Source organism: Phascolarctos cinereus, unplaced genomic scaffold (genome assembly GCF_003287225.1).
Source record: "Phascolarctos cinereus isolate Bilbo 61053 unplaced genomic scaffold, phaCin_HiC Scaffold_1;HRSCAF=81, whole genome shotgun sequence".
Taxonomy (NCBI): Eukaryota; Metazoa; Chordata; class Mammalia; order Diprotodontia; family Phascolarctidae; genus Phascolarctos; species Phascolarctos cinereus.
Window position 1 is genome coordinate 19,614,887 of NW_027555514.1, and position 27,414 is coordinate 19,642,300.

At 46.5% G+C, this 27,414-nt stretch overlaps 1 protein-coding gene across 3 annotated transcripts in view; it reads right to left on the reverse strand.

The window, feature by feature from the left end:
* CPVL (carboxypeptidase vitellogenic like) overlaps window positions 1–27,414 on the reverse strand; it is a 131,332-nt gene that overhangs the window by 69,735 nt on the left and 34,183 nt on the right. For all 3 annotated transcript variants that reach the window (XM_078151095.1, XM_020993264.2, XM_020993263.2), the window contains exons 4-7: window positions 20,066–20,180; window positions 18,716–18,774; window positions 17,558–17,637; window positions 8,161–8,227 (exon numbers count right to left, since the gene is read on the reverse strand). In XM_078151095.1, coding sequence (XP_078007221.1) covers window positions 8,161–8,227; window positions 17,558–17,637; window positions 18,716–18,774; window positions 20,066–20,180 — 321 coding nt within the window. The remainder of the gene's footprint in view (window positions 1–8,160; window positions 8,228–17,557; window positions 17,638–18,715; window positions 18,775–20,065; window positions 20,181–27,414) is intronic.

Consider the following 27,414-nt stretch of genomic DNA (forward strand, 5'->3'; position numbering starts at 1 on the left):
GAGAGGCAAAATGAAGTAAGAGAGAGGACAGTGGGGCTGGGGGCTCAGAAAACCCAGGTTCAGGTCCTGCCTTTGAGGCTTAGAAGCTGTGTGACCTCAAAGCCGATTGCTTCATCTCTCTAGACCTCAGCTGTAAAATGGGCGGTGCTAGGACCATTAGCCTCCATCCACCCTGTATTTAGCTCGTCTGCAGGTTATGTCCCCATTAGACTGTCAGCTTCTTGGGGGCAGGGACAGCATTTTGGCCTTTCTTTGTATCCCTGGTTCCTGGTACATGTTGCCCGGCACACAGTAAGGGCTTACAAATGCTTGTTAACTGAGTGGCAGGGTGGCAGAAGATAGCCTCCAACTTCCGTCTCCCTCTAAATCCGTGATGCCATGAACAATAGACAATTGAGGAGTCCCAGGGTCTGTGTTCTAGTTCTAGCCCTGCTGCAGACCAGCCTTGCTACTTTGGTCAAGATGTCTAAGCTCCGTGGACTTGGGCAGTTCATTCATCTGCAAGAATGAGAGGGTTGGCCTATTCTGTTCAGTTCAACAAATAATTGAGAGGTAATGGGCTTCTAGGTGCATAGTGGATAGAGCGCTGGGCCTGGAGTCAGGAAGACTCCTCTTCTGGAGTTCAAATATGGCCTCAGATACTTACAAGCTGTGTGACCCTGGGCAAGTCACTTTACCCTGTTTGCCTCAGTTTCTTCATCTGTAAGATGAGCTGGAGAAGGAAATGACCAATTACTCCAGGATCTCTGCCAAGAAAACCCCAAATGGAGTCACAAAGAGTACTATTGAATAACAACATCTGAGGAGAATGGAAAGGCTCAACACAATGGGAGAGAAAGTTGAAAAATAAGTCTCTGCCCTCAGGGGCTTGTAGCCAAATAGAGCTTAGACATGCACAATGAGTTGGGATAGGGTGTCACCCACAACCTCAAGGGGGTTGTCTCTGAAGTTCTAAGGAGTTCCAAAACTCCTTGAGGTCATATAGGGGCATCCCCAAAGTCTAGTGCTGTATACTCCTTGGATCAGGTTTACAACAGATTTGTATGATGCAACTTCAGGGATTCTCAGAAGGGCCCTGCCCTAAAATATCTGTCCTCCTTGCTCGTCACACTGCCTGGAATTCTCCTCTGACAAACACGACATGCCCTACTCATCACATTCCCTGCTGAAATGAAACCCACATTCCTCCTACACGGGAGTTAAATTTACAAACCAGCCCAGTGAAGTAGGCAGGACAAGTATTATTGACTCCATTTGAACAGATGAAGAAACTGAGGCTCAGAGCTGAAGGGACTTGCCCAGATCACATAATGAATAAGCAAATTAACAGTCAGGTTTTTTTTTTTTTGGCGGGGGTAACCAAAGCTCTGATTTAATCAGTATTGGGAACGTCACATTAGGAGACTCCGGCTACCAGTGATGCACATCAGCAGTGTTTCTGCGACCCATTGCCTTAGAATGTCGCCTGTGCGGTGTTGAGAGGAAGGGAACCAAGCTGGTGAAGAATGCCAAGGTCATATCACGCCTTCTGAGGACTGGTGGATCTTCGTGAAGGTCAGGCGGTCCACCCCTAGGAGGGATGAAGCTGGGAGTATTTAAGCAACTGCCCAGGGTCACCCAATCAGAGTGTTTCAGAGGCAGATCTCGAACCCAGGCCTTGGACTCTGAGGCCAGCGCTCTGCCCGCTAGTGCGGCTTGTCAATCACTCTAACGGATATTCATCTATCAAGTTCTTTTCATCTGGTGGCTACCTGAGAGCGGTGCTCTACAGGAAGAGAGCAGAGTCTGCACCTGCTGTGTTCCAGTCGTCGTGCCAAGTTCCCTGGCCTCAAGGAGCTCACACCCTAATGGAGGAGAGAACATGCAAATGACCATGTACAAACAAGGTATCTGGTCATGTTCAACTCTTCATGGCCCCATCTGGGGGTTTCTTGGCAAAGATACTAGAGCGGTTGGCCATTTCCTTCTCCAGCTCATTTGACAGATGAGGAAACTGAGGCAAGCAAGCTGAAGTGACTTGCCCAGGGTCACACAGCTAGTAAGTGTTTGGAGGTGGATTTGAACTCAGAAAGATGAGTCTTCCCGACATGGGCCCTGGTACTCGATGCACTATGGCGCCACCTAGCTGCCAAGGGACACTTAATAAATGCTTATTAACTGATAAATTGGTGGACTGATGGAGGATCTCAAATGGAGACACGCCCAAATTTTTGCCTATTATGATGCAGTTAAGTAGTATAATAGAGCACTGGGCCTGAAGTTAGGAAGACCTGAGTTCAAATCCGGCCTCAGATACTTAGTAGTTGTGTGACCCTGGGCAAGTCACTTCCATTCTCTGTGACTCTGTTTCCGGGAGCATCAAATCAAATCAAATATGAGAATCAAATGAGATAATCTAGGCAAAGTGAACAACTTTAAAGCATTGTATAAATGTTAATTATTCTTATTAACATTATTATTAGTGTTATCCACAAGTTGATTGATGGTGGTTTTAAAATGCAGAGTTCCCAATTAAAATCACTGTCTGAAATAAGTCAAAAATTTTGTCCATTATGGTCCACAGTTATTTTTTGGCTGCAGAATTGTTTGTAAGGAGTATTTGTCCCCTTGTGTGGACCGGGAGGACACACCCAGATTTAGCCACAAGTGCCATCATGATGAGCAGGATCCTTCCCCTTGACTAAGGGATATGCCCCACTCCCAACTGTTTACCAAACCCAGGGTGACTCTTCTCTTCTCCCAGTCACCTCCCTGCTGCCTGTGGCCCAGCCAGGGTCACATCAGTGCCAAGAGCCCCTCCATGCTCCTGCCTCATAAGCTCCAACAGCCAGTCTGGTGCTGCCCTCAGAGCGATCACACTTTTAAAGAAAGTTAATTATGGGAATTAAATGCAGCTTGCTTCTCTGTTTTGAAGTTGATTTTTCATGCCCAGAGGAGGGGTGATTTACCAGACACATTTGTCTCTCTTTAGAGAAAATTAATTCCAGTTGGTATTTGGGGCAGAAGGGAGTGGAGATGGAAAGGATACAAAGATGTTTACTCATTCTCCTTCGAACAGCTTGAAAGCAGACGCTACTAAATTCCGGCTCTGAGCATCTCCACTGGCCGGGCAGGCACGAGGAGGTAGTATATATTTTGTTTCTCCTCGTGGTCTGTCTTTCCCTTTCTTCAAAAGTTCTCCAGATATGAAGCTGTCTGCTTATCTCCTAGTTAATGAGGGCAGTTTGTCATAGAGATAAATCTTAGGGCTCCCGAATTATTGAGAGGTGCCAAAAGTGAGAGGACAATGACATGCACTGAGACAAGGGGGACTGTTCATTCCCCTGCTCTAACCAGTTACATTAATACCCAGGTCATATCTTTGCAAGTCCTTTCAATAACATCTAACGCAAGCCCTTTGTTCTCTTGGTTAACATCATTGTTACCTCCCACCAACCCCCAACCGTCCATAGAACTAACTGTTGCAGCAAAGACAAACACCAGCTAAGTTGGACTGTGCGTGCTAGCTTTCCCCCCTACAGTTGACCACCTTTTTATTGAGAGCATCGTAACTGGAAGGGACCCTAAAGCTCATCTATATCACCGGTGTCAAACTCAAGCTGCCCACAGAAGGAGTACAGATTTAAATGCAATTTGGAAATGTTTAACAAAAATAAGTAAAACTGCAATACAATTCAGATGATGTTAATTTGCAGCTTTCTAGGTCAAAAATGCAGCCATTTCTATTTGAGTTCAACACCTGAGCTCTACATGAATCCCCTCATTTTTTAAGATGAAAAACCAGACCTCCAGAGATTTGCCCAGGGTGGCCCAGACAGTGTGTTTACCACAACTTCTCAGGAAGGAAGATTCAAGCCCCTCCATTGGCTGATGATGAGACTAGGACTCCTTTTCCTACAAAACCTATGATTTTGATGCCCTAAGAGCTGACGTCATGAACAAACCCCCCAAAAGTCAGGTGGGGATGTGACAACAACAGCATTACAAGCAGAGGCAGCTGATCTGAGGACACAGGAGTGTGAGGTCAATAAACGCTTGAGAATTTGTCGCTTGGGACTTCTCTTTCTGTTTGAATTATAAAACAAACAGAGCAGGGCAGAGACAGTAGAAGGGGTAGGTGGGCACCTTGGCTAGCTCCAGCCTTGGAAGGGACCATAGGTCCACAGGATATGGGGCAGCAAGGAAGCTATGAGAACACCCAAACAACCCTCTTCATTTTGCAAATGAGAAAACTGAGGTCCAAGAGGTTAGCACTCTGATTCCTGAAATAATTTTTCAGCATTTGTATTTACTTCCTCGGGCACATATCATACCCTCCTTCCTCTGCAGCAGAATGTAATCTCCTTGAAGCCAGGAGGTAGCATTTTTCTCTCTGTGTCTGCAACACTCTGAATAATGCTTTCTTTTCACAGAGTGGGCACTTAAGGGTTTTGAATTCAGTTGAAGTGACCCCCTCCAAGGTCACAGGTAATAAGGGACAGACCCAGAATGACCAGTATAAACTGGGTGTTTTTTTCCACCAGCCCCCACTGCCTCCCAAGTGGGACTGAACTGGATGTTCATTTTGCTTCTACCAGGAACTACCTCTAGCCAGGGATTTTGTTTTTTGTTTTTAATTTTTAGGCAATTGGGGTTAAGCCCAGGGTCACACAGCTAGTAAGTGTCAAGTGTTTGGTCTGAGGCCAGATTTGAACTCCGGTGCTCCTGACTTCAGGGCCGGTGCTCTATCCACTGCCAAGTGGCTGCCCCTAGCCAGGGATTTTGGAGTGCAACAGCTGTGTACCATTAGCCAACTGGCCTCCAGGTCTGCCCTGGGGGGTGAACGAAGACTGTCCTAGGAGTCCAGACCAAAAGACCCAGAGATCAGATCAGTGGTGCCTTTGGCATCAGGCTCCTTAGGCTTTTTCCCCCCTTTTGCCTGAAGGGGGCAGCAATTCACAAGGGTCCGAGTTTGTTGGGGTTTCATGAGCTATGCTCATTTGAAGACATGCATTGCCTACACCAGAATAAAGGGAGTGGTTCCTTAAGAAGCTGTGTTCCCCACAAATGCATTGTTGGTGAAGTTGTGAAATGATCCAACCATTTTAGAGAGCAATTTGGAACTATGTCCAAAGGGCTACAAAAATGTGCATACCCTTTGATCCAGCAATAGCACTTCTAGGGCTATATCCCAAAGAGATCAAACAAATGGGAAAAGGACCCACATGTACAAAAAAATTCATAGCAGCTCTTTTTGTGGTGGCAAAGAATTGGAAATTGAGAGGATGCCCATCCATTGGGGAACGGCTGAGCAAGTTGGGGTATATGAATGGAATGGAATACGATTGTGCTATAAGAAATGATGAACAGGCTGACTTCAGAAAAACCTGGAAAGACTTGTATGGTCTGATGCTGAGTGAAGCAAGCAGAACCAGAAGAACATTGTACACAATAACAGCCACGTTGTGAGATGGCTAATATTGTTAAACCGAACCCTTCCCAGCAATACAAGGATCTAAGACATCTCCAGAGACCTCGTGATGAAAAATGCTATCCACATTCAAACAAAGAACTATGGAAGTTGAATCACTATCATTTTGTTTTCTCTTCTGTTGAGTTTTGTTTCTTCTTTCTGATGGTTCCTCTTATTGGTTTTAATTTTTACTTACAACTTCACTAATGTGAAAATATGTTTAATAGGAATGTAAATGTATAGCCTATATGAGATTGTGCGCCGTCTTGGGGAGGGTGGTGGGGAGGAAGGGGGAGAAAAATTTTGAACTCAAAAGCATATGGAAGTGATTGTTGATAAATCAAAATAAATTAATAAAATTAAAAAAGAAAAAAAGAAAAGAAGCTGTGTTCCCAATCCAGGCAGGAGCTGCCTACCTGTGCGTCCTGGTTGCACCTCCCACTCTACACTCATTGCCCAGTTTGATCCCAAGGGAAAGTTGGCTGGTGATCCGTGTCAGGGAACTCTGTTACTCAGAACTAGAAGGTGCCCATCAATTGGGGAATAGGTAAACAATTTATAGTATATGAATTTAATGGAAACAGCTGTGAGATTAGAAATGATGAAAGAGAAGATTTCGGAAAAACTTTGGAAGATTTATATGAATGGATACAGTGTGAATTAGGGAGAACCAGGAGAAAAAATTATACAATTACAACAGTGTTGTAATGATAAATAACTCTGAAAGACATAGGAACGCTGATCAATGCACTGACCAATAACGATTCCATTGGACCAATAATGAAGAATGCTACACATCTCCGACAGAGAGATGATGAACTTAAGGTGTAGAAAAAAGGTATATTTATGGACTGAGCCAGCACAGGAAATCTGTTGTGCTTGATTATGCTAATTTGTTACAAGGGTTTTGTTTTCTCTTTTTTCATTGAGGGAAAGAGAAAATTAACATTTGTTAATTGTTTTATTAATGGAAAAATAATATAATTAAAATTTTTAAAAATCCACCAAATTTAAATATCTAACTTGTCTTTTTTTCTCATTTCTCCTTTCTAGAAAAGAGAAAATAGCCAGTTCCCCCACCCTCCCAAAGGTGATCTTATCTTACAAAATCACTTCGAAGGCCTGGAGTTCTTTGTAAGTATTAATCTTGGCAGTAGAAAATGCAAAAAATATATATACATATATTTTAAGATTCTTTCCCACACAGAGGAGGGAATTACATGCATAAAACCACTGTGCAGACAGAGAATAGACAAGCCAAAATCTCTGTGCAAGTCTTGGCAGCTGTGTGGAAAGTCCAACCGTCTCATTCACAACGTGTCCATGTTGTTTGCAGGACAGGGAATCTCACAGGAAGGAGACTGACCTTGGTTTGGGTGCACACCCCGGCAAAGAAGGCACCCAGCTCCACGCTGTGCGCTTCCCCGAGCCACCGTCCCAGGAGACCTGCCACTAGATGTCGGAGGCCTCAACGAGCAGTGGCCTCCAGTCCTCACCAGGACTCGGAAGGAGGCAGATGCGGCAGAATTATAAAGCCCTTGCCAATTTTCTGTAACGGCTGTGGTAATTGGACAGTACGGGAACATGGACCACCAAAAACCAGATGCTCCCCAAATTCCATCTGAACCAGGAAGTAAGAGGCAGGGGCTGCCTACCCAAACTGCCACCTGCTTCAATTCCATCAACTATGTCTACAAAGTTTGGTAGGCGGCTAGATGATGCAGCTGTGCTCGGAGACGGGAAGACCTGAGTTCAAATTCTGCCTCAGATACTTAGTAGCTTCATAGTCTGGACAAATCAACTAACCTGTCTACCTCAGTTTTCTCAAGTGTAAAATGGGGATAACAATAGCACCTACCTCTCAGGGCTGTCCTCAGGATCAAATGAGATAACATTAGTAAAGTGCTCAGCGAACTTTACAGCCCTGTGTGAGTGCTGGCTATCGTAGGGGAGGGGATAGGTGTTTATTAAGCACCCCTCTACCAGGCACATTCATTAAGTGACTCCGAGAAGGCGCTGTGCCAAGCACTTCACAAACATTGTCTCATTTGATCCTCACAAGAGGGGCGTCAGGGAAGGCCTCACCTCGGAAGGTGGTTCATGATGGAGAGACTGAAGGCAGGGCTTCTCAGAGGCCCAAGGAAAGAGGAAGAGGCATGAGACATTAGCCAGGAATGAAGCAGGAGGTGGGGTGCTGGGGACGGAGGCAGGGCAGGCAGAGCGGCCAGTCGCTTACCTGGCTGGATTCAGTTTGTTAGCTCTCAAACAATCAGCATCTGATTGTGAAGCAAGCAACTGACTTGTGAATCGTTAAGCAAACAGCCTTTGAATAACAGAAGTCCCAACTATACAGAAAGATGCACAAAGTCCCCGGGTCTGTCTGTCTCTCTCTGTCCCTCTTTCTCTCATTGGGAACAGGGAACCACTCCTCCTTGAGTTTTTAGAGTCAACCGCGGTTCTGTGGAATGAGCACGGGTTCAAATCCTGCCTCCAGCACTTACTACTTGTGAGACTGTAACTTCCCTGACCTCCGTTTCCTCATCTGTAAATGATGGGGCGGGTCTGCACAGGCCCTGAAGTTCCTTCAGCTCCAGACCCACAGCGTTGCCATCATCCCGTGGCCCCCCAAACTTTTCCTGAGCGTGGCAAGTGCTGACTTTAGCCTAGACTGTAGCTGATGCTCACGAGAAAGCAGAGCTTGCACTCACCTCTCCAGTAGCATAGAAATCATTCTTCCTGTACTCTGGAAACAACTGGAAAAACTGAGTGAGTGCACTGCAAAAGGAAAAAAAATCATGATAAATCTGAGCCAGAATAAAACTAAACACTAGCCAGACAAACCATCAACAATCTACAGACATTTAGTAAGTGCCTACTGTATGCCAAGCACTGGAACTTGAAGGAACAAAATCAAATCAGCACCTGCCCTCAAGGAGCTGATATTCTTTTTTTTTGGGGGGGGGAGTTGGGGTTAAGTGACTTGCCCAGGGTCACACACAGCTAGTAAGTGTCAAGTGAAGGAGCTGGTATTCTACAGGGGAACAAGATGCCCATATAAGGATATACAAAATATACACAAAGTAAACACAAGGTAATTTCTCAAGGGAAGCACACAGATCACTTGGGGGTCTGTGAGACCAGCAGACAAAACTCTGAGCGGCCTTGGTCAGAACAAGCGAAGGCAAAGACCGTGCATGTCTAAATGCTGCTCTGACTGCCCCTCGCCCAACTCAACGAACCCTGCGCCGAAGCAAACAAACTCAGTTCAGCAAAGAGAGTGAAGGGAGCAAATGAGAGGCCGTGGCATGCCCTGAGAGGAGCACTGGCTGCTCAATTACTGGTGACTGGTGACTGGTTCCATGAAAAAGGGACGAGCAGATGGGCAATATCAGGAAAGCCATTAAAGTAACTAAACATATTAATAAATCAACAAGGGTATAAGTATCTGCTGCTTGTGCCGGACTAGGTGCAGCAAAGACCTTTGACAAAATACAGTGCGCAGTTCTGTTAAAAAAAAAAAGTGCAGGCAAGGGGGCAGCTGGTGGCCCAGCGGATGGAGCATCAGCCCTGGAGTCAGGAGGACCTGAGTTCAAATCCAGCCTCAGACTTAATACTTACTAGCTGTGTGACCCTAACCAAGTCACTTAACCCCCATTGCCTCCAAAATTAAAAAAAAAAGTTCAGGCAAAAAGGAGAGGTCAAAAGGAAAGGATGGAGCATTTACAGCAATAATTAGACTTAAAGTGTGTATGAAACAAACCAAAATTAACTAGGCTCAAAAAAGAACTAACATCTGATGCAAATCAAGGAAGATCTCAGGCAGAACAAGGCAGCTAAAAACTGGGCTTTGGAGGCGCTCATGTCCTCAAGTCACTGGGTTTTTGATCTGCTGCAGCTGAGGGGAAGATGCTGGGGAAGCAGCACAAACTGCACCCCCCAACTCCCACAGTGGAGAAACTGGCCTTGGGCTCCAAAGAGTCCCAGGTTCAAATCCTGCCTCAGACACTTACTAGCTATGCAAGCATGGACATTATCCTTCTGGAGCTTCTTCATCTCTCCAATGAGGATAATAAAAATATCACTATGATAATATAATTTACCTCAGGGGTTGTTATAAGGATCAAATGAGGCAAAATGCTTTGTAAACCTGCGTGCTCTGACCCCTTTGGGAAGAGGAAGAGGATGAGGTGACTGTGTCCCTTATCACAGACAAACTCAAAGTGTTCTAGAAACCTACTTACGTTCTTAGTCCAGAGCCGTGGGATGAATGGAGAATTCACTAACCCCCCTTCCTGATGGAGGGGCAGCACACAGCTTCAACAGATCCCCCATTGCATGAGGGCAAACACAGAAAAACCAGGGAGCAGCCACCGCCTGCGGGAAGGCCAGCTCGGAACCATAAATGGATACGAAAGGAAAATGTCCTCAGAAGCTAGAGCTGGAGGCCATGTGGGCCAAACTCCTCACTTTTACAGATAAGGAAACCCCTCACTTTTACAGATAAGGAAACTGAGCTCTCCAGAGGAAAAGACACCATCTGCCTAAAATCACAGAGCTGGGACTGAAACTCATTTACCCTGAGTTTTGAGCTGACACCTTATGAAGATGGCATAGCATTTTACAAACCTTGAACTGATACATGAATGCTATCTTTTATAATTGTCATTATTATTATTCAAAGGAATTGGGGATATTTAATCTAGAAAATGGAAGAGTGGATGGGGGGATGAGCCATTAGCTGACTTCCCATGTTTGAGGAGCTGGGAAGAAGAGGGATCCGACTTTTTAATTTGTTTCCAAAGGTCAAAGCCAAGAGTGATGAATGGATGGTTTTCAAAGAGGCAATTGCAGGTTGATGTGACAAAATCCTTCCTTCCAAGCAGAGCTGTCTGGTCACCTGGGGAGATGGCTGCTGGGTTTCCCCTCCTTTGTAGCCTGCATACAGAGGCCAGCTGGAGGCTTGTTGCATCCGTCCTATCACCTTTTGGGCGAGCTGTGCCTGTGAAATGCCTTCTGACCTGGGGATTCTGGGAGCTCCCAACACCGTGGGCCACAACGCCCCCAGAGCTACAACAATCTTCCTAAACCACACAGACCAGAACAAACAGCAAGAGCTATGTCCTGATCGCCCAGAGGCGGCTAGAAGCCCCCATCGGTGAAGAAGTGGAGAAAGAAAAAAATGGCACCAGGCAAGAAACAGCCACAAGGTGAGCCCTGAAGGACAATAACCCTCTGACTTCTTGTGAATACAAACAAGCTAAGGAAAAAGGAAAAGCAAACAAAGGCAGCCTTGTGGCTCTAAAAATCAGTTTGTTTGGTTGGTTTTTTTTGGGGGGGGGATTGTTTTTTTTTTTCCCTCTCTAATGACACGGTCTGTCTCAATAGGGAAAAAAGGAGAGGGGGCTTCAGATCTGGCTGCCTGCTGTGGTTCAAGAAGCGATGATGACCTCCCTGCCGAGATGAAAGCAAGGCTGCTGCTCCCGAATCCCAAGAAGGTGAACGCTCAGAGGGCACCCGGAGGTGAGATGGACACGGGTGATGGCCTCCATCGTGTGGGGCAGAAGGTCTCCTCCACACCACACCTGGGGCGCCTCTGCCTCCACTCACTCTCAGACCATTTATAGCGCTGGTGCAGCTTGGAGCCATTAAACTGTGCAAACCGCCTGGGGGAGATATAAATGAGGCTTCCCCCTTCGACCCCAAGCTCCTAACCACTGCTCCTTTCTGTTTTCCTGATGGCTGGAAGGCAGAGCTAGGTTTAATATAGTAAATCCCAGCAGAGCTTTGTCGGCCAGTTTATGGACGGTTTCCTCCAAGAATGTGACCCGAGAGTTTCCACTGGACAGTCTCTGAGGGCCCTCCCGGAGTGAAAATCCTATTCTTCTAGCATTAGAGGCTTTATTGGATGAACTGACTGGGGAAGGTAATCTAGTCCTTAGAAAAGCCTCATAAAGGATTTTACGGGGTCAAGGCCATGGAGAATGGAAAATGCAACATCTTCTAACAAAGCGCTGCCGAGCTGCCTGGGTGTCACTGAATTAATAAGATCAGATTGAGGGAGGGATCATAGAAAGCACGGGAAGGAAAATCAGAGGCCACCTGGTCTGAACCTTTCATTTTACAGAAGAGGAAACTGAGGCTCAGGATAAGTGACACAATTTGACCAAGGTCACACAGGCACATGGCAGAGCTGAGATTTGAACCCAAGTCTTTCTGACTCCAGATCAAGCTCTCTCTCTCTCTACTGTGCCCCGGTGACCTGAGTGGCTTCCAAACTGAGAACTAGAGGATGCAGAGCTGGAAGGGTCCTTGGCCGTCACTAAGTCCATCCCCTCCTTTTTATGAGAAGGGATCTGAGAGCCAGAGAAATGAAGGGATACACCCAAGGTCACACAGGTAGCCAGAAGCTGAGTCGGAATTCCATGGGTAACTGCTACCCTTCTTTGGGTTTGGGGTCCTCATCTATAACATGAGGGAACTGGAAAACCTGCCTCTGAGGTCCCAGCCAGCTCCACATCACACGAGCCCACGGAATAGGCTGTGCAGAGAAACTGCCTCTCCAAAGGTCATTCTCACGTAATCCGAGCTCCGCCTGCGAAGTGGACCAATGACATCGCGAACACCATGTCTTGACTCACAAGTGAATTGGATTTAAGTGAGGCAGGGCTGTGCAAAGTCACCAGCCTCACTCTCTCCTCCGGAGTCATTGGAGTCTAGGGGCAAGACAGGTCGGGACGATGGCCCCCACAACAATGATAAAAGACATTTTGAAGCAACGGGTCTCAGTAAATACTCATTGGTTTGAATTTGATCAGGCACATCCATGCACTACTCTAAACAAATTCCTATTTATTATCTTCTTACAGCACTTTTCTTTCTGAATACATATTCCTTTCTCCCTCTCCTGCCCAGGGAGTCATCCCTTACAACAAAGAATTTAAAAGGAAAGAGAGGGAAAAAAAGCAATTCAGCAAAACTAACCCACACATGAACTAAGCCTGACAGTGTACACAATGTTCTGCACCCAGAGACCCCCACATCCACAAAGAAAGGAGGGAGGTGCACTCTCTTAGCAATTCTCCAGAGACCAGCTTGGTCTTATAACACCTGTGCACTGTGAGAGCCCGAAGACAATGAACTTTACAGGTAGAGGAAGGTGATTCCAAAGGGAAGAGAAAGACCTGGAGGATGGGAAGAGGGGGAGTTGGGGAGAGGAGGGGGGGAGAGGGGGAGGGGATGAAGGGGAGAGGAAGGAGAGGGGGGTGGGGGGTGGAAAAGAGGGGGAGAGAGGAGGGGGAGGGGGAGAGGGGAGAGGTAGAGGACACTTCTCCAGCTCTTGAGACTCTTCCCCCAAGCAGGGTGGGGCTCTCAGTTCCATCTTCCTACCTCTAGATACATGGAGAACAGAGGAGGGTGTATACACGTGCACAATCGCATACTCACAGACATACACATATGCACGCACACACAGATACACAACTACATACTCACATATATACTCACAAACACCACACATTCTCACACCCCACACCCATACATAATACAATGAAACATGCCTCACACATAGATACACATACTCACATACACATATATTTGCACTTATATATGCACACATTCACACATTTATTCACATGCACACACATTCACATACATACACACATATTCACACACATTCTCACACTCATTCACATATATTCACAATCACACACACATACATCACATGAATACACACATCATAGACACATATTCACATATCCATCACACATTAATACTCAGACATTCACACATATCACACTCATTCACCCACATACTCATATACATATTTACACATATTCACACACATTCTCACATTTATTCACATGCACACATACATTCACACCTCCCCTCCCCCCCACATTTTCACTCAAATACACAGATTCACACACACAGATCCACATACATCACATTCACACACATCACACACATTCTCACATTCATCTACATACAGTCACACATATTCATATACCTATTTATGCATATTTTCACACTCACATATACATAGTCATACACATCACATACATTCTCATACTCATTCACAGACATGCACAATCACATACACGCAATATGCAAGCTATAAAGCAGACAGCTGAAATCAGTTTTCTGCACCCCCTTTGATTAACAGTCTTCCTGTGCTAGGAGCCTGAAGGGAAAAGGACTGAAAACCACCATAAACAATGGGGGCTTTGAACTCAGTTCTGTTTCCGTGCCACTCGAGAAGAGACGGACCACATGGCAGCAGTAAATATCCACAGTGAGGGTCAGCTGCGATTTTTAACGGTTCTAAATAAGGAGGAAGAAAGAGGATGGGGAAGAAAGCAACAGGGATGGGGTGTTAGGTCTAACTTGCAAGGGATGGATTGATTTCCTTAATCTAGCTTTCTGTAGGTTTCTGCCCAAATGAAGGGGGCAGAGAAGGACAGATGGGGATCCTGGCATGGGGACAGAACAACCCTAGGCATGGCCGCTCTGCTCCCAGACCTCCCAGGTGTGAAGGCAGAAAACTGGCTTCTAGACATTCTGCCCAGAAATGAAGGGGTGTCCGTTAAGAACCTGGCATGGAGAGCCACCCAGAAAAGTACTAGGGACAGCGACCATACTTCCTCCTGAACAAGCAGAGGCTGGTGACTGTCTCAAGGACAGAAGGTGGGAGACAGGTGATCAAAGTTCTTCTGCCTTCTCTACCCAGGGAACCTGGGCCACCTGCCCTGAACACCCAGAAGAAAAGGAGGCAGAAGTTTCTGATGGAGGCCTGTGCTCCGGGGACAGGGCACCAGGAGCAGAGGGAGAAGACCTGGGTTTGAGTCCTGGCTCAGCGACGAGCCAGCTGTGCGGGCAGAGACAAATGGCAGCCCCTCTCTTTTCTAGATAATCTCGCCAGCTCTGCCAACCTAGGAACCCACCATTCCACTCAGGACCACTGGCGGCTTTGGAAACTGCCCATTAATATTAAATTTTCCAACCAAGATCTTCCCAGACTGAAAAAATTCCTGCCTTCCTCTTTAAGAGCAATTTATGGGCTGAAAAGAACGACAGATACAAAGTCAGAGGACCTGGGTTCAAATCCTAGCACCACCACTGCCCACCCATAGGACCCTGGATAAATCACTGGACCTGTCTGGACTTCTATTTCCTCATCTGTAAAACGATGGGGCCAGAGCAAGCGGCCTGCCAGGTCCCTTCCAGATCTTCCCAGGGGATCTAAGCAAGCTCCCTGGATGAGGAGGCCCATATTGACATTAGAGGAATGAAGCTAGGAAGAGTGGCTGTAAATACGAGAGAGGAGCACGCAAGCTAACTGGAACTGTTTTGATGATGCAGACCCAAGGAAAGATATACAATTACGACCACAAAAAAAAACACCACAAAAAACCAAAGCTGAACGTTGTGTAGTTACGCTGACCAAGACTGGCCCTGGAGAGGAACTGAGAACACGGACTCTGCAACCCTTGATATAGAGGTGGGGGCCTATGGGTATGGAATACCATATGCACTGCCAGACAGGAAAGAGGTGTCAGATGGTTTTCCTGAGTTGCTTTTTTTCTCTTTTCTTCTATTATGACAAGGGATAACTTGATGGATAAGGGAAAGGGGAGGGATATGGTAAGGAATGGGATATACAAACAAAAGCTAGCAATGAAAGTTGGACTTTTAAAAATAATAAATATTTGGAGACAGAGGCAGCTGGGTGCAGTGAGCAGAGCCAGGGAGGGCTGTGTGACCCTGAGCAAAGACTTAACCTCTCAGTGCTCTGGGTTACCTCCACATTACTGAGAAGGGGCTGCCCCACACTGGGGAAGGGAGTTGCCTCAGCTGGAAGTTCCCTAAACCAATGGGATCACAAAGCCAGTCCCTGCTCCTTGTAGGTGGCATGCCCTACCCAAATGAATAGACTAGGCAGCTACGGGGTGTCAGGGATGGAAGACTGGACCTGGAGTCAGGAAGACCTGAGTTCAAACCCTGCTTCAGACACTGACTAGCCGGGTGGCTCTGGGCAAGTCACTTAATCCCTGCTTGCCTCAGTTTCCTCATCGGTAAAATGGAGGGTAATAATAGCACCTCCCTCCTAGGGTTGTTGTAATGATAAAATTAGATCATATTTGTATAAAGTGCTTTGCAAAACTTATATATATATATATAATAATATATAATGTATTAATCATACAATTAATATATAATGTGAAGTGTGTGTGTGTGTGTGTGTATAAAATGCAAAAGAAATGTTAGCTATTAGCTAGAGAGACTTGAGTTCAAATTTGCTTCTGACATTTGCTACCTCTGTGACCATGGGCAAGTTACTTAACTTTGCTGAGCCTCAATTTACCCCTCTGTAAAATGAGGGTACGTGCAATACTTTATCTCACAGGGCTGGTGGAAGACTTAAATGAGATAACCCATGTAAAATGCTTACCAAATACAACTACCAGAGGCGCTCTGTTTTTCTCAACTCACTTTTTTTGCAAAACAAATTCTTTACTTAATGAACAAACATTTAGTATGGGTCCCTGGGGTGCATGATACTGGGGACTGGAGGACAAAGAGAAGAGAATTCTAATCTGGAGTGGTTTATCTCCTCCTGAAAAGACAGAAGAGACAAGCTAATGATCTGAAGGGCCGGTCTGGAAGTTCTCCAGTGATCTTCTAAGACAGAAGGAAGGTAGCTACTGAAGGTTACAGTCCACAAAGCCTGGAATGCAGCGGTCAGTCAGAGCGCAGAGGCTGAGACCAGGGAGTCACTTTAGGGCTCCGAGGCTCTCGTCTGGCAGAGGAGTGGACAGTGGCCCGAGGGGGCGGGGCCTAGGCCAAGGTCACAGAGGCCAGGGAGGAGGATGGGCAGTGGCTGAGCCCAGGTGCCACCTTGGGGCTCTGGGCCGAGCCAGGCCCGCCTCCATCCCTCCAAGTGGGGCTTCCTGAGCATCTGGCTGAAAGCCTTCAAAGGGATAGCTTTCTAACACATATTGCTGTGCTCCCCAGGCTTCTCAGGAGACATTCCCCCAGGCTCCAAGTGAAGGTTTAAGATTTCATTTCCTCTTGTTACTCCGTCACCTGGAGTATTCATCAATCATAGGCAGGTTTTTTTTTTTTGGCCAGAACAAATTGTAATATGATGAAAAGAAAAGTACAGAGAAAGAAGGAGCCATGGACAGATTTTTTGAATTCTTTGTGTCAGTATGCTTTCAGACGGAGACTGGCCTTCCCCTCTGTCATCTAGCAATAACACCTCCAGATGCTGCTGCAGAGCCACCAGGAGTCCTGGGTTTAGAGAAGAGTGTCATGGCTACGGCGAAGGGCAGGCAGTTTGCGAGCCTGTCTCGGCTGGAGTCGGTCCCCTGGCCACCACGCCCATCCCTTCTCTGCCTCCATCTGCACTCCTAGCCCTGCGCTGCACCCGAATTCTGGGCTTCCTTCCAGACTCCAGCACCACCTTCAGCAGAAGTTCTTCACGTTGTTGTCCCCTAACCCCGATGCTAGTGCCTTCTAAAGTGACTCCGGGCCTAATCTGAACATGTCACATGCAGACTTACATATGCACGTGTCAGTGCCCCTTTTAGAACGTAAGCCTCCCGAAGGCAAAGGCTATTTCAACTAGCCTTTGTGTCCCAAATGCTTGGCAAGTACTAGGTATTTAATATACATTCCTTCATTGACTCTTAAACTGCCCTTCATATTAAACCTTTGTGCTCCTCTTGGAAATCATATGCGTATGTATTTATACACACATACATTATATATATATATACACATATATTTGTGTATATGCACATAGATATATGTGTATGAACATGTATGAATACATACAATATAACACGTCTATGTGCATGTATATATGTGTATACACATGTACACACACACACATATCTTGTATTTCATTCTTATGGACATATTGTTCCTGACCCCCCCCCCCAGTAGAATGGAAACACTTTGAGGGCAGGGACTATTTCCACCTAGCAGAGTGTCTGGCATAGCAGGTGCTTCACAAATGCTCATCACATTGAACTGAACTGAGAAGAGACTTAGCAAGGGGGGGCGGGGGAGGGGAAGGAAGGCTAAGGGCGAAGCGGGTTGCACCTGTATAAGTCTCTTGCTACATCATCTTCACTGGCTGCAAATCCTCGGGCATCGTCAGTGAAGCTGAAGCCAGTGCCAGTCTACAGGGAAATAAGGAAGCATAGATTCTGAGAAACAAACACGTCAAGGCGCTTCAGCGCTGGGTCCACTCTGAAAAGAGCAGAAGACCCAAGGCCAAAGACTTCAAGTAGGGTGGGGGGGGAGGGGAAGATGGGAGGAGGAGGGGGGAGGAGGGGGAGGAGGAAGAAGAGGAGGAGGAAGGAGAAAAGGAGGAGGAGAGGAGGGGAAAAGAGACAATGTTTATGGCATTTTGTGGCTTATATGAACTTCACCTGCTGATATTCCATACTCAAAACAAGACAAAAAGTAGGGGCTAAAAACATGATTTGGGGCTCGGGGCGGGTGATTTCCCCTGGGCAGGGTGCTCCCAGTAAGGAACTTCCTTCTCTGCCCCTGAAGCCTTTGAATGGGGCCTGGGGCCCTGAGTGACTTGTCCAGGGTCACGCAGCCAAGGGGGGGGTGACCCCAGGCCACATGACTCCATGGCCATCTCACTAACACTAACCCTGCCTCTCACAAGGGTTGTTGTTCTCAAGTAACCAAGGGTCCACAAGATGAACTGCCTCATCCTCTGTCACCCAGTTCATCTGGGGCAGGGCAGGGCTCAGACCCCAAATTCATGCTCTCACCCACTCTATGAGGTGGCTACTCAGTCTCTCTTCTGAACAGAAAAAGTCTGTCTTGGCACACAGTTGGTGCTTAATAAGTGCTTTTTGGTTGATAAGAAGAGACCAACAAGGTAGAAACCAACAAGAGAGTCTGGAAAATACGAATTCAAATACCACCTCTGATATGGCCTAGCTGTGTGACCCTGGGCAAGTCACTTAAATACTCATGGCATCTAAGAAGGGGAGTGACCAAAGAGTTGCTGGTCTGCATCAGCAAATGCAGTGACCACACAGGGAGTGCTCTACAGGTAGAGATCCAAGAATACAGAAAGAAGAGAGAGGATGGAGGCCAATTGTCACAGGAAAAAATGAATTTATAAATAAATTTACAAATAAAAGAATTTATAAATAAGTTTATAATTAAAAGAGTTTTAAGGAAAGAAAAAGCCCAGGGAACTTAATACTGTCATTTTGAGGGTTGAGTACTCACCGGGTTGTCGACGTAGAGCATGGAGAATTTCACAGTCCAAGGAAAATCTCGTGCTCGAACTATTAAAAACACAATAGTGTCTCAAGCCATCACATAAGGAACCAGACCCATACAAACCCTAAAATGCTCTGTGAAGACAGGCAGTGTGAGGTGACACCAACTGTCCTGAGTCCCTGGGTCTGAGGCTCATTCAGGCTGTTGAAAAGGACTCACTCCTCACTGTCCCTCAATGAGGACCCAGCCCACCTTCCTCTCCCGAGGGCTCTGTGGCTTCTGAAATGTGGGCTGAAGCTAGAGAGACACCCAGAATGACACGGGAAGGAGCCTGCCTCATGGGAAGTGATCCATGAAGAAGAATCCGTCTTAATACAACACCAATAAACACAACTGTCGAAGCGGATCATATATTATATCATAAACTTCAATATTCAGCATTCTGTTTTTAATGTGCCTACTAAATTGAGCGAAGTAGTAACAAAATTATCCTGTTATTTCCCTGTCCCCTTCTAAATGTCTTTTCAGGGTATTTTTGTCCTAAATTTCGTTGCAGTAACAATAATTATTTATATAAGTCATCATCATGGGCGCAGCTAGGTGGCATAGCAGATAGAGCGCCATCTCATCTTTCTGACTCCAGGCCCGGTACTCTCTATCCCCTGCACCACCTAGATGCCCATCCCCATTTTACAGAGGAGGAAAACTGAGACAAACAGGTTAAGTGACTCCTCCAGGGTCACAGCTAGTCTGAGGCCTAATTTGAACTCAGGCCTTTCTGACCCTAGGTCCACTGCATCACCCAGCTGCCCCTAACTTAATGAGTTTATGGCAATATCTCGGAGTTGTTTTAGTTTGCCTTTCTCTATTAGCAAGCTCGGCCACTTCTTTCATGTGACTGTTTAATTTTTTTTTTCTTTTTGAGAACAGATTGATCATATTCTTTAACTACTTATATTTTGGAAATCAATCTCATTTCCATAAATTTGTGCCAAATCAGGCAGGTTTATTGCAAAGCAAAGAAACCTTCCCAATCTCATTCTTCCCTTTTAATTCTGGATGCATTGCTTTTTGTTGTGTGAAAATTCTCATTCCTCCGTGGCCAGATGGCTCTTCTGGGCCACCACAGAATTTTCTGCCTTTCCACAGCTGCAGTGAACATCATTGGTCTCTTGTGTTTTGTCCGGATGCAAACAAAGATCAAAGCTTAAGAAGCACAGATTCCCAGATCAGAGTGAGCCACTGGCCGAGTTTTCTGTTTTTATCACCATGAAATGCTAAGCTCTTTCTGCAGGCTTTGTGCTCCCCCTGAGCTATCTCTGGAGACACAGAGGGCAGAGGAGGGACAAGGCTTACCTGTAAGGTTCTTGTTCACAACATAAGGCCCGTGTTCAACAAAGAGTCCAAACATTGAGGATCCCCCGGGTCCCCCCTGCAGCCAGAGAACAACTGGAGCATCGTTGGGGTTTTCCTGCAGCGTGGAGAGACCCAAAGACAGATGATCACATGAACCATCCCACCAGGTGGATAAAAGAATCAAATAATTTTAAGAGTTGGAAGGAACTGCAAAGGTCATCTAATTGCACCTCCTAAGTCAACCTCTTTCCATCAAATCATCTTCATAATGGAGAGTAACAAAGCTTTGTCTCTGTTAAAAATAAGACAGCATGTCCAATGAATTAGGGGTCCATTACAGAGCCTATGTATTATCTACAGGTCCCTCAGTGACATCTATACTACGCAGCCTGGTGTAGATGTGATGCCTGGGTTCACAAAGGCTACTCCAGGAGAATCAAAGCCCAGCACAGGGGGACGAGGACTAGCCCTCGAGCCAGAGGTGGTGTTTTTTTCCTATCATTTTAGTCAAGTCCATCTCTTCATGACCTTATTTAGGGTTTTCTTGGCAGAGATACTGGACCTAGGTTCAAATCTTGCCTCTGCCAATACTACCTAAGTGACCATGGGCAAAGTCACTCTAGCTCCTGAGCCTCAGTTTTCTCTTCTGTAAAATGAAGGAGTACATCTAGATAGAGGTCCTTACAGATACAAATCTATGGTCCCACCATGCCAGCAAAGCTCTGAAGACCAGTCTGGGCATGGACTTTGTCTGAAGACCAGCCTAGCTCAGCTCAGAGATGCTCATCCCCAATTAGCTACAGGGGGAGGAATTACTTTGGCCACAACAATTCTCTAAGAGGACCCTCTAAGGGGAAGAGGACCTGTGGTGTACATCATTGTTGGGAGGAGAATCCATATGGATCCTTGAACTATGAGCTCATCTATCATACTTAGGATTCATTCCTCCATTCATTCACTCTGCTGGAGACTCTACAGCCAACTGATGAGCTGACCCTTACAACCTGGGTTCAGATCTGACCTTTGCTACTTACTCCCCATGTAAGCTTGGACTTGGTCCTGGTCTTCCTTGGGCCTCTCTGTACAATGAGACTAGAAGGGCCTCTAAGGTCCTCCCAGCCCCAGATCTAAGAGTCCTATGTGAAATCACTCAACCTCCCTGGGCCTCAGTGAGGTCCCTTCCAGCTCTACAGCTATGCCTTGCGCAGGGTCATTTAGCGACCAACATCTGAACATCTATTTGAATCCAGATCTCCGACTCCAAATCCAGGACTCTATCCAGCAGGGCGGGCTGCCTTTGAAATGCGCCCTACACCTCTCCCTCTCTGATGCCCTATCTCAGTTCCTCACCCTAAGCTGCCCCTCTCCTCTTTGCTGTTCCATCTCATGCCCTGGCACAAGGTAACATGGAACCTGGCCACCTTTCCACAGTCCACCTGACCCCAAAGGGTGCACTAGAAAGCTAGAGAACATGCCACATCTTTATTACGTAACTTCCAAACAGGGAGCTGAATTCTTGAGATGTTTAAATAGGAAAGGTGCAGCCCGTGGGCCTCCAGCCTCAGCTGACTTGCATTCTCCAGCATGTCCTTGAAGGGAAGGTGAGGCAGCCTTCACCACCCACGGCAATCTGTGCTTCCAGAAAGCCTGAGTCACACCTGTCCCCGACAGCCTCTAAGGTAATAGCTCCCTTAGCCAGAAGGAGGGGCAGAAAGTCAACTGGGAAAAATACATTTTTACATGCTCTGTTTAAATTATCTGAGAGTTATTTACATCAAGATAAGGAAACCTGGGGATTTTTTTTCCTTTTTTTGATGTAATGTTTACAGAGTCCCTCAGAAGCAATTACACACTCACTCTGGGGGCAATACACTTTCTGCATTCCCATCTGAGGATGAGGCTTTCTTCCCCCCTTCCTTTTTTAGCAAAGACAGAAAGAGGACAAAATTTAAGGCACCTTCTCAAACAAGGCCTTTTGAAGAAGGTTAGGCCAGCATGCCAACAGTGATGAATATTCCAATCACAGGTCTGAAGCTGGAAGGAACCTATGAGACCCCCTCATTCAGACAAGGAAACTGAGGTGAGGAAGGTGATGACTCACACAGGGTCAATGGGAACTCAGAATTTGAACCCAGATCCTCTGACTCCTTTAGCAGACCTCCTTCCACAGTACCATACTGCCTCAACTCAATTACTTAAGGAGTTATAAAATTAGAGAAACCATGTTAAAGATATTTGTCCAATTGCTATTATTTATACTGACTGTGGGGCTGGAAGGAAGAAATGAGGTACATTTATCAGCACAGCAGATATCTGGAATCAGTGCTGGGTTCAAATCTTGAGTCTGCCATTTATACCTGGTGTCCTTGGGCAAATCACCTTAACCTCTCTGGGCTGCATTTACTTAATTGTGAAATGAGGGGGTTGAAAAAGATGGCCTTGGAGGAACCTCCCAGCTCCGAGCCCAGAAGCCTGGGAACCTCAGCTTCTTCATCTGTGAAGTGAGGGGGCTACAGCACCTTGAAGGTCCCTTCTAGCTCACAACCTAGAGTTCTGCTAACTAAGGAAAAAAAAAAGCTTGAGCCTGGGGGATGATGGAAAGAGGGTTAGATCTGGAAAAGATCCTGGGTTTGAATTCTGGCCCTTGAGCAAGAACTTTCACTTTCCTGGGCATCAGTTTCCTCATCTGAAAAGTGGGGGTCTGGACTAGATGACCATGGGGGTCTCTTCCACCTCTGATTATTTTACAGAAACTCCTGGCTGAGGGCAGCGCAGCAGAAAGGGAAAAGGCATTTTAGAAATTCACACAAAATTCAGATTCTTGCAATAACAGGAAACGACCGGAGGGTCGAGGAGGGCCTGGGATCTGCAAGCAGAGAGAGGCGGGTGGTGGTGGAATCCTGGGAGGCCGAGGCTCAGCTCAGCGAGGGATCAGAGACTCTCAATTCTTCTGGTGACCTCTGGTGGCCGACTCATGAACTGGACACTGCTCTCAAGGGCTCCGTGGTGGGAAGGTGGCCCAAACCACCCACGAAACTGAGCTGTCCGACTTTTAAAAATGAACACTGCTTAATTAATAAGTGATAACCGCCTGAGGACGAGAAGTCATGGCCTCCTTATTAGAAGACTCTTAGGGTATGCATTCAGTCGGCAAGTTCTTCCTTACATCCTAACTAGATTCCCTCTTGCTACAATTTAGGCACTTTTCTCCCAAAATGGAGCTCTAGGACCCATGTTCAGCCCCTCAGCCAGGAATTCTGGGCCTCATTTCCATCTCTTTTCTGTTTCTTGGTCTGAGTACCATGACCAAATCCATATTTCAAATGAGTATCAATGGACCAACCCTACCCATCGTTCACTCACCAGTCAATAAGCATTTATTAATCACCTACAGTATACTGCTATTCATCCCCCAGACTTCCCAAATCAAAACACTCAATGCCCGGGCCACCACTTCCCTCCACCCACATTCACCCCCATGTAAGGGCCATGAGCAAAAGGGCTGGGTCTCTTTTATCTTTTTACCCCCCAAACATAGCACTTGGCACACAGCAGGTGCTTTTAAAAAAAGCTTTCCAATTCATGCATTCACTTTCTCTTAATCTTCTTTGGAAAACTGTTTTAGAAATATCCTATTTTATAAGCTTTCCTCCTACTTTTAAAGGAATCCAAAAGAAGTCATTACCAGGTAGTCCTCTCTCCAAGAGAAAAGAAAAGAAAGGAAAGGAAAGGGAAGGGAAGGGAAGGAGGAAGGGAAGGGAAGGGAAGGGAAGGGAAGGGAAGGAAGGGAAGGGAAAGGGAAGGAAGGGAAGGAAGGGAAGGGAAGGGAAGAAGGAAGGGAAGGGAAGGAAGAAGGGGAAGGGAAGGAAGGGAAAGGGAAGGGAAGGGAAGGGAAGGGAAGGGAAGGAAGGGAAGGGAAGGGAAGGGAAGGGAAGGGAAGGGAAGGGAAGGAAGGGAAGGAAGGGAAGGGAAGGGAAGGGAAGGGAAGGGAAGGGGAAGGGAAGGGAAGGGAAGGGAAGGGAAGGGAAGGGGAAGGGAAGGGAAGGGAAGGGAAGGGAAGGGAAGGGAAGGGAAGGGAAGGGAAGGGAAGGAAGGGAAGGAAGGGAAGGGAAGGGAAGGAAGGAAGGGAAGGGAAGGGAAGGGAAGGGAAGGGAAGGGGAAAGAAAGGAAAAGAAAAGAAAAGAAAAGAAAAGAAAAGAAAAGAAAAGAAAAGAAAAGAAAAGAAAAGAAAAGAAAAGAAAAGAAAAGAAAAGAAAAGAGAAAAGAAGATAAAACCTAGCCCCAAATGGCAGAATCTTTCCTCTCATGCACAGGGGTCCCTGGCTACACTGTACTTCCCACAGGCTGCCTGCATCCCTTCTCCCACCTTCCTCCTCCTCCATCAAATGTCCTAGAAATCATTCTCTCCATGCTTCTATACCAGGTAACCAGTAGTTAATCTGACCAGATATTCTGAGCTTGTTCTGTTTTATTTGTGTGATTTCAGCAGTGTAAAAAGCCTCCAGAGGGAAAGCTTCCTTCACCTTCAAACGAATTGATGGCATCATTTATCTGTAAATAGGCAACTCACATATAAATTCAATCCATCCTTGACTCAACAGCCAAAGTGATTTTTCTTTCTTTTTCTTTTTTTTAATTACAAGGCATTTATTAAGTTCCTACTGTGAGCTGGGTACTGCTAGGCACTGGAGATTGGAACACCACAGTGAGATAGTTCCTGCCCTCGAGAAGCTTACATTGTAACAGAGAAAGAGAACAGGTTTAAGAGGAATCCTGGCCAGAGAGGAGAATTGTGATTTGGGGTGACACCAAGTGATTGTTCTAAAGTCTAGGTCTATGTCACCCCTACACCACCTTCAGTAGCTCCCACCTTCAGGATCAAATTGAAAATGCTTTATTTGGAATTTAAAGCTCTTCAGAACGCAGTCCCTTCCTACATCGTACTGCCCCCTCCAACTACGAGCCATTCCCCAATAGGAAGCCACCCCCTTATAGTTTCCAGTTTTTCCTACTCTGTAAAGAACTGCTATCAATATTATTGTACATATGTTATACATACATACACATACATATACATATGGTACATATTGTACATACATATTGTACATACTTTTTCTCTCATCTCTTTGAACTACAGGACTAGTAGTTGCTGGTCAGTTGTATCCACCTACGATCCCAGGGACCATACTGTCCATGGGGTTTTCTTGGCAAAGATACTGGAGTGGTTTGCCATTTCCTTGTCCAGTGGATTAAGGCAAACAGAGGTGAAGTGACTTACCCAGGGTCACACAGCTAGCAAGTGGATTTAAACTCAGGTCTCCCTGACTCCAGGTCCAGTGCTCTATCCACTGAGCCACTTAGCCGCCTCCTTATAGACCTAGTAGTGAATACTAACATTTTATTGCTGTGAACGTTCTCAAATACAGTGAATTTTAATGACATACTCTGGAGCCAAAGTATTTTAAAAAGTAAAAAGTCCCCCTAATAGTGGGAATTTTGACACTGCAAAGAGGGCTACAAAAATTTAAATAGAAATTTAAAATTTAGGTCGACCTTCTGGAGTGGCCCCAACCTGCCCATCCAGATGGCTGTGTCTATGCCCAAGGTTCACCCAAATGAGGAACCCCACAGCCTTTGAGAAGATGTAGCCACAAACAGCAAACCCCAACCTCCAAGATGTCTATGCCACTTAGCCCTAAGCTGGGAAAACCTATTAAAATGTTAATTAAGGCCTTATTTACATGTCTCTGTCTGAGTCTCAGTCTGCTTTTCAGGGAGATGCCCTATCTGGACAAAACTCAGTCAGCCCAGCAGTGAGTGTGTCTTTCTGTTTTACCATGCGTGTCTGAGTGGATCTGTCTGGGCCAAAATGCCCTGAACTAGGCTGATAGAGCATATCTCCCTTCAAACAAATGGAAGGCCTTGAGAATAAACAGAAACACGACATCTGTCCAGCTCCCCAGCTACGCAGCCCTCTGGACATCTGAGCGTCTGGACACAGGACGCGCAATGCTCTGGGCGACGAGCAGAGTCCAGTCTGGCTGAAGAATCACAGAGATTGGCAGGGGCAGCAGGCTGTGGCCTGGTAGGGTAGGGTTTTAAAGCTAGTTAGGAGAAAAGTCTATTTTCTCCTAGACTCAATAGGTAGCCGCTGGAGTTTACTGAGAAGGGGAGTGATACTGTCAGATCTGCCCTTAAGGAACATCACTTCCTCCCAAGAGTGGAGAGGCTTGAGGCAGAGAGATCGATTGGGAGGCTGCTGCCCTAACCTAGGGGAGAGGGGAGAGCTGAGGCAGGGGAGAGAAGGCAGCAGAGGCCAGAGATGGCGTGAAGGCAGAAATGGCTAGGTGTGCCACCTGGTGAGATCGGTGGGGAGCAGGAGGGGAGGGGCTGAGGGGTGCATGCAAAGGGGTTGTCCTGTGGCAAGGAGGACCGAGGGAAGGGAGGGATTGGGAGATGACGTCAAGGGGCTTTGAGATGCAGACAGGGAGAAGCTCACATGGACCAGTCTCAATTATTTTCAGTAAATTAAGAGGTGCAGCCCTCAGCTGGCAAGGCATGAGGCTTGAGAAGGTTTGGGATGGCTTGTATGAGGAGCGACACAGAGAATCCTTTAGAGAGGAATAAGAGGGCTATTCTGACACAGTGAGACCCCTGGCTAAAGCTGGGTATCATGAATGTATAATGTACCCAGCCAGCACTTCATGGTGGTGTGACTTGGTTCAACCCACTTGGAGCAGGTGAGAAAAAACAAAGGAAAGGAATGGAGGGAGAGGGGAGACTGTGGGGTTGAGGTCTCAGGCAAATGATGAATGGCAAATAGGGGGGAAGGGTGCAAAAGGAGAGTTAGCGTGGAGCTTAGCTGGCGAGGGAGGAGAGCCGAGTCAGAACAGTGGAACGGACTGAGAAAATACCACTGGGTGACTCCCCATCCTGGAGGTCCTTTACGTGTGTTCCTCTTGCTACTGGGGTCTGCCTTAGGAATCCCACCTACCCACCCCCCAAAAAAAGGACCTGGAGGTATGCAAGCTCAGCCTCCTTCCTACAGGTCATGTTTCCTCTCCTTTGCATGACTGACCCGGACCTTATGTCCCCCCCAATAGCAGTATCAGGCCTTCTTACTAAAACAGGACTTTCTGGGGTTTTTATTTTTTTTCTATGAGGCAGCTGGGGTTAAGTGACTTGCCCAGAGTCACACAGCTACTGAGTGTTATGTGAAAACAGCACTTTCTGTGACAGGCTAAAACATCAATATTTCTGCCTCCTACAGGGATGCCTCCTCATCTCTTTTGTCTCTGCTTCTCCTCTGGACATCCTCCCTCAATCCCACTTTTGGAATGGATAGGAAT